This window comes from Pseudophryne corroboree, chromosome 9, assembly GCF_028390025.1.
Source record: "Pseudophryne corroboree isolate aPseCor3 chromosome 9, aPseCor3.hap2, whole genome shotgun sequence".
In the NCBI taxonomy this organism is placed as follows: domain Eukaryota; kingdom Metazoa; phylum Chordata; class Amphibia; order Anura; family Myobatrachidae; genus Pseudophryne; species Pseudophryne corroboree.
In genome coordinates, this window is record NC_086452.1 from 72,103,950 (window position 1) to 72,116,925 (window position 12,976).

General features: G+C 48.4%; 1 protein-coding gene across 1 annotated transcript in view; it reads left to right on the forward strand.

Moving 5' to 3' along the window:
• The window catches only part of MOB3C (MOB kinase activator 3C), a 62,618-nt gene that overhangs the window by 13,215 nt on the left and 36,427 nt on the right, over positions 1-12,976 (forward strand). Inside the window, exon 3 of the mRNA XM_063939511.1 lies at positions 8,321-8,523. Within this exon, the coding sequence (XP_063795581.1) occupies positions 8,321-8,523 (203 nt within the window). The remainder of the gene's footprint in view (positions 1-8,320; positions 8,524-12,976) is intronic.

The window sequence follows — 12,976 nt, forward strand, 5'->3', positions numbered from 1 at the left end:
ATCACAGGCAGGCACGCTATTGGCTGCTGACTAACGTAATGGTTCGCTATAGCGTAGCGGACGCTCGGGACCACGAGGAGATCACCAGCGGCGCAGACGCTCACAATGTTAAACCTTTATATCTAAACCATAAACAATATAATATGCAGTAAAACCTTAGTGTAGAGATAGGGTGTAGATGCAACACAGTGTAACCTTATTAACTTAAAAGCTGTTCGAGCGTCACCGACGCTCTGAGAATACTTAACACTATAAGAAATACACAGATACCGTGCTTAGGGTCTAACGCCTTATATGAATGTTATTACTTGCAAAAAGAATAATACAATACAAGTCACACACTACAATATAACATAGACTAACTAACCAGATAACTACACAGGAAATACAATATAATACAATTACGTTTGCAGGAAAATTATGAGAGAAAGGGGAGAAGAGAGAGAGAGAGAAATGGCCCACAATAACAAGAAATACAATATGATTGCGGAGAAAAACTTACGCACAAAGGGGAACGATCGCATGCGCCTCTGGACATCCAGCTCCCGATTATCAGCAATGAGAACCGTTGAAGAGTGAGAGCTGGATGTGATCGGCTTGTCTATTTATGCCCCACACACAATACAATTCAATGGTCCCTACAATCTCATTGTTCATTGGACACAGGAATTCCTCCTCGCATTATAACAAAAGGTCATAGGTTGATTCATACAGGTGGGCTGTGACAATTTCCAACTGCTCAGGTGGGTGGGAAACTAGGTTTGCCGCCGCATGGATAAGTAAGTGCAAATAATAGTAAATGGACATAAACTTCTTATGTCCATAACTATTCGCACGAGCGATTAATTCGCTTCAAACCAACACCGGAATATTGCTAATTAAATACTCTTCCGATGGATACTAAACACCACTGTATTACTCCTGTCTGACCCTTCGTATCAAACAAAGAGGGATTTCTCCGTCCATGAACATTCTACATTAACCAAACTTTCAGATTCTATCAAAGGGACCATAATCTACAAAGTACATTATATGGTGAAAATATGTAACGAAAGAGTCGCCCGCTAGACGCATACAATCTCTACCGTAAATGCGCATACCGTGCGCCTGCGGGTGCCCGCAACAGCGAGTATGCGCACGCACGGGAGAGCGCACGCATGCGCAGCAGGGACACATATGAGGTGCAAATATGGCAGTGTGCATCGTGATATTTTTCTGACTTTGACAGCATTTTCAGGGAGGGTGTGTGACGTCAGCTCCGGCCGATCAGCCTGTTTGTATCGCACTGTAGGAGTAAGCCCTGGGCTGCGCACAGACTGCACACACTGGACAAATCATTTGATGGTGAGTGAGTTGCGAACGGATTTGCAGCTGTCTGGCGGAATTTTCACACGCCGTGCACATGCATTCGCACACTTGCACGGGGTGGGGTTCACTCTCCATGGGCGGCGGCTGTCTGATCGCAGACCGCTGCAAAAAACACACAGCAGCGATCAGGTCTGAATCGGGCCCATAGCTAAGGATGCAGAAAAAGTTTATGGCCCTCATTCCGAGTTGTTCGCTCGCAAGCTGCTTTTAGCAGCATTGCACACGCTAAGCCGCCGCCTACTGGGAGTGAATCTTAGCTTAGCAAAATTGCGAACGAAAGATTTGCAATATTGCGAAAAGACTTCTCTGTGCAGTATCTGAGTAGCTCGAGACTTACTCTGCCAGTGCGATCAGTTCAGTGCTTGTCATTCCTGGTTTGACGTCACAAACACACCCAGCGTTCGCCCAGACACTCCTCCGTTTCTCCAGCCACTCCCGCGTTTTTCCCAGAAACGGCAGTGTTTTTTCACACACTCCCATAAAACGGCCTGTTTCCGCCCAGAAACACCCACTTCCTGTCAATCACACTCCGATCACCAGAACAAAGAAAAAACCTCGTAATGCCGTGAGTAAAATACCTAACTGCATAGCAAATTTACTTGGCGCAGTCGCAGTGCGAACATTGCGCATGCACAATTACCGGAAAATCGATGCGATGCGAAGAAAATTACCGAGCGAACAACTCGGAATGACCACCTATGTGCACAGAAATAAAAAATCACAAATTGATAAAAAATAACACGTATATTGCATTTGCATCCAACTCTACTTTAGCCCCTGGATATATACAGTATATATAGTAGAAAATTCAAGACTGTAAAAATATACATTTAATATATATATATTATTTATGAGTCTCAACTATACTGCACATCTATTTCTAGCTCTACCCAATATGTACAGTATATACTGCACATCTATTTCTAGCTCTACCTAATATGTATATACTGCATTTAATATTATTGCACACCCTCCAGCTGTACCTTTTTGGCAGGTGCAGTCCCTTTTTTCAATGGTCTGTACCGATTTTTGGCTCTCCAAACTTCCATTGAAAGTATAGAAAAGGGGCGTGGTTTTACCCTCGGCCACGCCCCCTTTTCGCATTTGAACCAATTTTTATGTGTAAAATGTTGGAGGGTATGTTATTGACGGTTTAAATTTCGGGGTCAAACCAGCCGAGATTAGGCGGCTTGTAAAGCCCATGCTTAGTACATCTAGCCAAGAATGTATAAAAGTATTAGACCAGAGTTGCTTGTTCGTGTTTCACGCTGACATTCACTTTTGCTTCCTCTATGAGGGTTGGCTTCATGTATAATGACGCAGATGGTTCCTTCCTTCCGTGTGACAGGGTTTGTCATCTTTTGAAGTGGATTGTTATCTTGAAGGGCTGAACACTAAAGATTGCCTGAAAGCGGAAAGAGTGCTGTGTGGTTAACTAGAACAGTCTCTGGGAAAAAGAATAAAACATTGGGGGTCATTCCGAGTTGTTCGCTCGTTATTTTTTTTCGCAACGGAGCGATTAGTCGCTAATGCGCATGCGCAATGTCCGCAGTGCGACTGCGCCAAGTAAATTTGCTATGCAGTTAGGTATTTTACTCACGGTTTTTTCTTCGTTCTGGTGATCGTAATGTGATTGACAGGAAGTGGGTGTTTGTGGGCGGAAACTGTCCGTTTTATGGGAGTATGTGCGAAAAAACGCTACCGTTTCTGGGAAAAACGCGGGAGTGGCTGGACAAACGGAGGAGTGTCTGGGCGAACGCTGGGTGTGTTTGTGACGTCAAACCAGGAACGACAAGCACTGAACTGATCGCAGTGGCAGAGTAAGTCTCGAGCTACTCAGAAACTGCACAGAGAAGTCTTTTCGCAATATTGCAAATTTTTCGTTCGCAATTTTGCTAAGCTAAGATTCACTCCCAGTAGGCGGCGGCTTAGCGTGTGCAAAGCTGCTAAAAGCAGCTTGCGAGCGAACAACTCGGAATGAGGGCCATTGTGGATACATTTTCCCAAGATCATTGCAATAAGGGTTTCAGTAGTTTGGTTTTATCTATGTTGCAGCATCTTGTAGTATGAAGAGATGGTTGTAGTACATTATGGAACATGGCGCTGTAAGTCTATGCCCAGCTATCCTGGAAGGGCCATGTAAGGTCTTGGGAGCGTAATTAATAATGTAATTATGCATCCATTTTAGGGGGATAGCTGCAAAATGATGGCTGCGACCGCAATGTGATTGACAGGCGAGGCCGTTGTGGGGGTGGAGTTTTGGCATAGGAGGGGCGGCGCCGGGAAAACGGGGCAGCCGGGACCGCTTTCGGGGCAGCTGCGTGGGTGGCCTTCCCCTGTGCTGGGTGGGCCTCAGCATGTGCAGAGATGAACTCAGATCTGGCTGCATATGCAGCCATCTTCATTCATCTCTGAATAACCCCCTGTATCTTATAGTCCACACACTGCAAATGTTGGCCGCTCGCACATTGTGTGATTTAATGATGGCACATGTGCAGCAGTACGGACGGCCACTGAACCAGCATGTAAAGTGATCACATCTGTGAGGATCCGGATTTTTCTGTGTGTGTGAATTTAGTGTGGGTTCAACATTTTCAATAGACTTAGTATGGGTCCGACTTTTCTGTCAGTGTGTGTCTGAATTTAGGGCCTAATTCAGGGGGTCATTCCGAGTTGTTCGCTCGTTGCCGATTTTCGCTATACTGCGATTAGTCGCTTACTGCGCATGCGCAAGGTTCGCAGAGCGCATGCGCTTAGTTATTTTACACAAAAGTTAGGTATTTTACTCACGGCATAACGAAGCTTTTTCATCGCTGTGCTGATCGTAGTGTGATTGACAGGAAATGGGTGTTTCTGGGCGGAAACTGGCCGTTTTATGGGAGTGTGCGGAAAAACGCAGGCGTTCTAGTTGCAAAACGCAGGAGTGGCTGGAGAAACGGGGGAGTGGTTGGGCAAACGCTGGGCGTGTTTATGACGTCAAACAAGGAACGAAAAGGACTGAGCTGATCGCAATCTAGGAGTAGGTCTGGAGCTACTCAGAAACTGCAAATAATTATTTAGTAGCAATTCTGCTAATCTTTCGTTCGCAATTCTGCTAAGATACACTCCCAGAGGGCGGCGGCCTAGCGTGTGCAATGCTGCTAAAAGCAGCTAGCGAGCGAACAACTCGGAATCACCCCCTCAGAGCTGATCGTAGATGTACGAAAAAACGATCAAAATCTCTGACACGTGGGGAGACGCCCAGCATATGACTAGTCCGCCCGCATGCCAGGTCCTACCTCCCATAGAGGTGTGACAGCGTCGCACAGCGGTAATTTTTTCGCACCAGGCGAGCAGCTCCCTGGTTACGCAGCCTAGCTGCAGAGGCATATGGCTACCCGCCATGTTTTTGGTCGCAACGGCTGCGTGTGACATCACGCAGCCGGCGTGACACGCCCCAGCAACGGTCCAGACACGCCTGTATTGTCCGGACCGCGCCCCTCCAACGTTGTCCGAACGCCGCCGGCACGCCCCCTCCCGCCGCTGCCGGTCAAGTAGGCAGAGGCGATTGCACCAGTGAGATGCTTTCATCTTGTGTGCTGCTGGGCATGCACACAAGACATAGGGCTTCAGCTGCGATCTCTGCCATTGCAGCGACCAGGTCTGAATTAGGCCCAAAGGGGGACATTTACTAAGCAGTGGTAAGAGTGGAGAAGTGAGCCAGTGGAGAAGTTGCCCGCCCCCATCATCAATCAGCAGCTCTGTATAATTTTACAGTATGCAAATTATAGCTGTTACTTCAGTGCTGATTGGTTGCCATGGGCAACTTCTCCACTGGCTCACTTCTCCGCTCTTATCACTGCTTAGTAAATGTGTGGATCTGGCTTTTTCAGTGTAGTGTAGATCCAGCTTTTCTGGGACTGTTTGTGACAATACTGTAGATCTAGTGAATGGTATCTGGTCACATAGTCGAGAGTAACCATGTTGACGATGCTGATCCTAGAATGTCGGCATGTCCACAATGTCGCCATGTCAAATGTCGCCAACACAGAATGCTAGCTGTTAGTGTAAGGTGCCGTCAGCAGGGATAGTGTCAGCCTGTTGGGGAAGGTTAGGGCTAGCCTGTGGGGGTGGGGGTGTGTGTTAGAGTTAGCCTGCGGGGAGGGGGGGTTAGGATAAGGCAGTAGGGGGAGGGTCAGGGTCAGCCTGTGGGTAGTGTTCCTTCTAGGCCGTTTCAGCAGGGTGCTGCACCCTGCCCATTTTTCAAATGTGAAAAAGCACCCTGCCCTTTTTCAGTGCACCCTGCGGGATCAGAAATCACCCCCTTGTATACAGAATACAACATTCAGAGTGCATGTTACAATGCAGTGGTCTACTCCTTGCCCATCTCTGAAATCGGAACACAATTTCTGTCCTCTGCGAATGGGATATTAGAGGAGGAAATGACATCACTGATGTGGCTGCCTGTATATCACAGCATTCTGATAAAGAGGGAAAGAACAGGGTAAGCAGTCAGTATGTACTGCTTACACTATTTCCCTAGTAGAAGAACAGACTTATTTTGTACCTATATATTTTAACCCTCTGCTTAACCTTTCATAAGGATTAGAACTACTTCAGTACTGGAAGAAACCTTCATTATCTACTTATTATTTATATGCTACAGCCGTTCTTTCATTAAGACTGGACATATACAGTATTTTTCTCAGTACAGATGTTGGGTGTTACATGGGTCTCCTATATGTATGTATCGGTATATGATACACTAAAATATATGTATAACAACTACAGACATATGCGCTACGCTTTGTGTGCAAAGCGTCACACCAAAAATGTGCCTTTCAAAATAAAAATGTGCCCTCCTCAGTGATCAGCACCCTGCCCTAAAAAAATCCTAAAGTGAACACTACTGTGGTGGAAGGTTAGGGTTAGCCTGTGGGGGTGGGGGTGTGTGTTAGAGTTAGCCTGTGGGGGGGGGGGGGGGGGGGTTTAGGGTAAGGCACTAGGGGGAGGGTCAGGGTCAGCCTGTGGGGGAAGGTTAGGGTTAGCCTGCGGGGGGGGCGTGGGGGGGGGGGGGGGTTAGAGTTAGCCTGCGGGGTAGTGTGTGGGGGGTGGTAGGGTAAGGCACTAGGGGGAGGGTCAAGGTCAGCCTGTGGGGAAGGTTAGGGTTAGCCTGCGAGGGTGGGGTGTGTGTTAGGGTTGGCCTGTGGGGTGGATGGGGGTGTTAGGGTTAGGCACTAGGGGGAAGGTTAAGGTCAGCCTGTGGGGGAAGGTTAGGGTTAGCCTGCGGGGGTGTGGGTGTGTGTTAGGGTTGGCCTGTGGGGGTGTGTGTTAGGGTTAGCCTGGGGAGGGGTGTTAGGGTTAGGCACTAGGGGGAGGGTCAGGGTCAGACTGTGGGGGAAGGTTAGGGTTAGCCTGTGGGGGTGTGTGTTAGAGTTAGCCTGCGGGGTGGGGTGGGGGGGGGGGTGTTAGGGTAAGGCACTAGGGGGAGGGTCAGGGTCAGCCTGTGGGGGAAGGTTAGGGTTAGCCTGCAGGGGTGTGGGTGTGTGTTAGGGTTAGCCCTCGGAAGGGTGTTAGGGTTAGGCACTAGGGGGAGGGTTAAGGTCAGCCTGTGGGGGAAAGTTAGGGTTAGCCTGCGGGGGTGTGGGTGTGTGTTAGGGTTGGCCTGTGGGGGTGTGTGTTAGGGTTAGCCTGCGGAAGGGTGTTAGGGTTAGGCACTAGGGGGAGGGTTAAGGTCAGCCTGTGGGGGAAGGTTAGGGTTAGCCTGCGGGGGGGTGTTAGGGTTAGTCTGCGGAGTGGGTGGGGGATGTTAGGGTTAGGCACTAGGGGGAAGGTTAAGGTCAGCCTGTGGGGGAAGGTTAGGGTTAGCCTGCGGGGGTGTGGGTGTGTGTTAGGGTTGGCCTGTGGGGGTGTGTGTTAGGGTTAGCCTGGGGAGGGGTGTTAGGGTTAGGCACTAGGGGGAGGGTTAAGGTCAGCCTGTGGGGGAAGGTTAGGGTTAGCCTGTGGGGGTGTGTGTTAGGGTTAGTCTGCGGAGTGGGTGGGGGATGTTAGGGTTAAGGGGGGTACACACGGAGAGATCCGTGCTTAAAATCTAAGCAATCTTGCTAGATTGCTTAGATTTTAAGCACGGATCTGCCGTGTGTATGCCCTCCAGCGATAGCGATGCGCGGCCCCGCACATCGCTATCGCCGATGCTAGATTGAGCTGCATGCAGGCTCAATCTAGCGGGTCGCTCACTTCACCGTTGTGTGAAGTGAGCGGCCCCCCGTCGGCTTTCCTCCTCGCTCAGCACATCGCGCTGTGCTGAGCGGGGTGAGAGATGTGTTAAGATCGCTCAGCACACATCTCTCCCGTGAGTACCCCCCTTTAGGCACTAGAGGGTGGGTTAGCATGTTAGCTGTGGAGGAAGGTTAGGGTTAGCATGCGGGGTGTGTGTGTGTGTTAGGGTTAGCCTGTGGGGTGGATGGGAGTGTTAGGGTTAGACAATAGGGGGAGGGTTAAGGTCAGCCTGTGGGGGAAGGTTAGGGTTAGCCTGTGGGGATGGGTGTGTGTGTTAAGGTTAGTCTGCGGAGTGGATGGAGGTGTTAGGGTTAGGCACTAGGGGGATGGCTAGGGTCAGCCTGTGGGGGAAAATTAGTACTGGTCTGCAGGGTTGGGGTGTGTTAGGGTTAGGCACTAGGGGGAAAAGGTAATTGACTGCTGGGCCACCATCGACAAGCTGCATTCCGACACTGCGACCATGTCATCATTCTCATGTCAACCTGATGCATCTCGGCCTAACATGCCGCACCCATTGTGAACATGGCAGATCCAGCATATGGCACATCACAGGGAAGTAACACGCTGAATATCATCATAATGTAGAGATCACAGACGGCTGCTACAGCAGTGACCGTAGTTCCTCTCTAAGCAGTTTCTTTTTATATAGATCTCCTATGTTCTGACAGTCTTGTGTTATTGTTCATATCCACAGGGGTCCCTTTTCCAAAGAACTTCCAGCAAGTCTGCAACAAGATCCTGACCCGGCTTTTCCGGGTGTTTGTCCATGTGTACATTCATCACTTTGATGGGATCATAAGTGTGGGAGCCGAAGCCCATGTCAACACCTGCTATAAGCATTTCTACTACTTCATCACAGAGTTCAGCCTGGTAAATCACCGGGAGCTGCAGCCGCTGGTAAGAGACAATGGCAGAAGTGCAGTAGCTTGTGATACAGGTGTGTGACCCGTACACTGGGGATTCCTCTATTTATTAAGGTATCAATGGGAGTCCCACCACGTTCTTCACCGTGATCATTAGCTTATAAAAGCTGTCTGTGATAGGAAGGCCATTAACGACTATGTCAACGTCTTGGTGCTTGTTGTTCTCTTATGATATTAGACTATATTTGTAAACAGATTTCAGGTTCTTTATCTGATCCTCAGTGTCCACTATTGCCTCCATGCTGACTAATAACCTGCTTATAGTAATTAACACCTTTATCTCTTCTGTTACCACTGTCCTCTCTTGTCTTAAGCTTGTAACGGTCACAGCAATATGGAGACGTAGCCCTAGCCCAGAGGTTCTCAAACGTGGTCCTCAAGGCACCCCGATGGTCCAGGTTTTAAGTATATCCACGTTTGGCCACAGGTGACTTAATTAGTACCTCAGTCAATTTGATTTAACCACCTGTGCTGAGCCATGGATATACTTAAAACCTGGACCATTGGGGTGCCTTGAGGACCGCATTTAAGAACCTCTGCCCTAGCCCCATCATGCTTGTCCTTCATCCTGTTGCTTTGTAATCATGGATCCCTGTAGACATTATCACATAATCCTGCTAGCCCTAGTTATTAACAAAAACATTATATACCCCTGCTTTTTATACAGTTGAGAAAACCAGGCACGTAATAAGTAAATAACTGCTATTGTAATCAGGGCCGGTGCAAGGTTTCTCAGCACCCTAGGCAAATCTTCAGCTGACTCCCCCCCCCCCTCCCCCATACCCAGCCCCTCAGGTAAAAAAGTGCGAAGTCGGCATCTTATAAGTGTCACTTACAATATATATATATATATATATATATATATACACATTAATGTTTTGCCATGCTATTTTGGCCATCTACAGCCAGCTGACACCTCTCAGGCACTACAGAGGCGCTGTTGCTGAAAATCTCCTGCCGGTCACATGAATGACAGCCAGCTGAGGTGCGAGGCACTGACTATGGTTGTCCTTCTGGCTGATGCTGTGGCTCTGGTGAGGGCGGAAAGCGGGCGGATAGTGCCCTTTAAAATGCACTTGTGCACGGGGTAGAGATTGCCAGGCTTGGACTCCCTGTCGCTGGGCCGGCTGGGAGGGGGGGCAGATCATCTGCTGTTTTACAAAGCCCTTGCCACCCTGGGTGCAGTCGTGGCCTCCTCCTCGGAGTCCAACAGCTCCCCGCAAGGCTGAGGGAGTGGATCTTCTTTCCAGTCATTGGGTTGAGGGAAAGAGCATCGCAGGAGGGGGCGGGAATGGGGGGTGAGGGGCAGACAGGCACCGGACATGCGGCTCCACATATATATATATATATATATATATATATATATGATGTATGCAGTCTAATTTATTATTTATGCACACAGGTAAATTATCAATATGCCATATCATGGTGGGGGTGGCGCCGGCACTGAGTATAAGATGTAATACTTAAAAACCATTATCTAAAATTAATATTGAATGAAATACAGTAAGATAAAAAAAAAAAAAGATCAAATGGGTACCAGGCAAATATCCTAAATAACAGTGCCCATGTATCTCTAATAATAAATAAATGCCACAATAGGAATAAGTTATTCAATACAATACTATAGAATTTTCATTATAAGTTCAGGTTTCAAGGAGGATCTGGAACTTAGCAATAAATTAAACTCCTTTTACTTCAGCAACAATTTAACTTTACATATAACTTATAGATGCTTAGTTCATGTTTTATGGGACCATGATTTCATCTAAGAGCCTTTGTATTCAGGTGTAGCCATGTTAGAAGTTATAACACCCGCACGGCATACTTACCTACATTGTAAGTCTCCTCTCCGGGAGAAGCCCGGAGAGGAGATGCAGCAGGTGTCTTTGGGGGGCGGGGCCGGACTGTGACACCACTAAGCCCCGCCCCCACATCGGGAAATGGGGTGGGGCTAAAATGACGCGATTTGCGTCATTTTAACCCCTTCTCCACCCGACGGACCCGCGAATGCGGGAGGTTATCTCCATCCTGCTCGCATCACTAAGATGCGAGCAGGATGCGGGAGACCTGCCCACTCTTCCGGGGGAGTAGGTAAGTATGCCGCACGGTTAAACTGCTCCAAGCAGCATTATTCCCAAAACAACACAGATGAGTGTTCCAAAGCACTCATCTGTGTTGTTTTGGGAATAATGCTGCTTGAAGCAGTTTAACCGTGCGGGTGTTGTAACTAGAAATTCTTCAAAGGACTTTGCGCTTTGGACCACTCATCTGTGTTGAATGTGGGGGGGAATGTGGTGAGTAACACTGGAGCCTGCACTCGTGGCGGGTCCCACACCCGCCACGAGTGTAGGTTCCAGTGTGTCACTCACCACATAACACGCTGGTGCGGGAGTGTTAATAACACGCTGGAGCGAGGGGGGGGGAGGGTGTTAATAACATTAATAACACGCTGGAGTCTGTCATGGGGTGTCTCGGTGGCTGGGAGTAACACGCGGGGGGGGGGGGGGGGGCAGCGGGAGACCAATAGCTGTGAGTGCCAGTGCTGATCAGATGAGGGACCAAGTCGCGGGATTGCATGGAGAGGGGGAGCGCGGATGATAACAAGTTGCAGTCGATTGTACGGGGAGGTGGCGCTGGAGCGGTAATACAATGCGGCAGCGGAGCGGACCAGGCCAGCGGGTGACTGCTTAATTTGCCCAAATGCAGGGGAGATGGGGGGGGACACCGGAGCGGGAGACAATCGCGTGGGGGAGCGGCAGTCAGTGATAGCTCATAATGTGGGACCCCGGACTCAGGAGCACATGCGGCAGGTGGCAGCAGCCTGAACATAATACATTCCACTATGTGGGCTATCGCAGAGGTGGGGGGGCGGCACGGCAGGCTTGCAGAATCATGGACTCACACACAGTCAGTCAACACACTCACGTTTGAAGACAGACAGACGTGGTGGGCGCTCACGAGCTGCTCCTCTGTCTCTTAAAGAATAGGAGGAGTCTGGCTGGGCTGAGGCGAGGCAGATGATAAAGTGTTCTCTTTCATTCACTGTGCAGTGCCGCCCTCCAGTGGTCGCTGCCCATAGGCAGCTGCCTAGTGGTAGCGCCGGCCCTGATTGTAATGCATGAACACATAGACTTGGATAGACTTGGATCATTTCAAAATGTCAGAGGCCCTCAAATATATTTGTGGTACAATTGGCCCGTTTGGTTATGTTCAACTGCTCGGGCCATCACCTGGCCTTTTGGACTTCGATCTCCTCCTTGTGTTTGCAATTTAAAGTTCTAGGTTTTTCTTAAAAACAGTAAAATATGACTCTGTATATGACTATAAATATGACTCTCTCTCACTATATATAGTGATGTGCGGTGGGGTGAGGCAGAGCCTTTCCTGTCATACTTGCGTTTAAACCAGAGTTTTGACTGAATGAAGCATATGAAAAATACTATTAATTTGTTTCAAATATCTTCTTTGCGTTATTCTAATAATTTTTATAGCCCAAACTCTGGAGTAAAAAGTCTATGGCAGGGGAGGCACTGCCTATCTTTTCCGCACATCTCTGATCAAAACTCACCAAATTTCCAGGAGTTTATACTGCTGCACCTGTGTATAATGCTCACATGTATCCTTTGGCTCATATATTGCATGGAATTCTGGCTCTGGGGTTAGCCAGTGCCTCCTGAGCCATTTATAGAGAGAGAGAAAAAAGAGAGAACCACTTTGATACACTTCAGAGGGGCATATTTGTTAAACAATATTTGCAGGCTATCCCCTGGAAACAAACTTTTTTTGAGGGGGAAGGGGCGGTGGGGGTTACCTGCAAATATTAGGATATCTCTGATATCTGGCGCAGTCCCTTCACTTCTAACCGCAAAGCAGCACCCATAGGTATTAGCCTATGGGCTAATACTTGGCAAATTGTACCAGTGAGGGTTCCTCCAGATCGCTTTCTGTCAGCCCCCCAATGACACATGAGCCGGCTAACAGCCACAAAGTGGAGGACCCAAACCAGGCAGTGGAGCGATAGCACAGTGCAAGTTGTGATAACTAGGACCCACTGTCTATAACCTTGAGGAGCACTGATAATCAGTAAAATAAAGAAGGGCATAATAGATTCAATATAGCCAAAGGCAGGGATCATTTCTTAATGTGATTTTCTTTATATTTTAGACCCAATTGGGGCAGATGTATTAAGCCTGGAGAAGGCATAAAGAATTGATTAAGCAGTGATAAGTGGAAGGTGATCAGCTCATAACTAGCAATTTACATATTGGAGCTGATTGGCTGGTGCGTTATTATCACCTTGTACTTATCACCACTTTATCACTTCTTTATGCCTTCATACCTCCCAACATGACCCTCTCCAGGAGGGACAGAATGCTCTGCTGCTGGACTGCCCTCTGAATTTATGATTGCCCTCACTTGTGGTG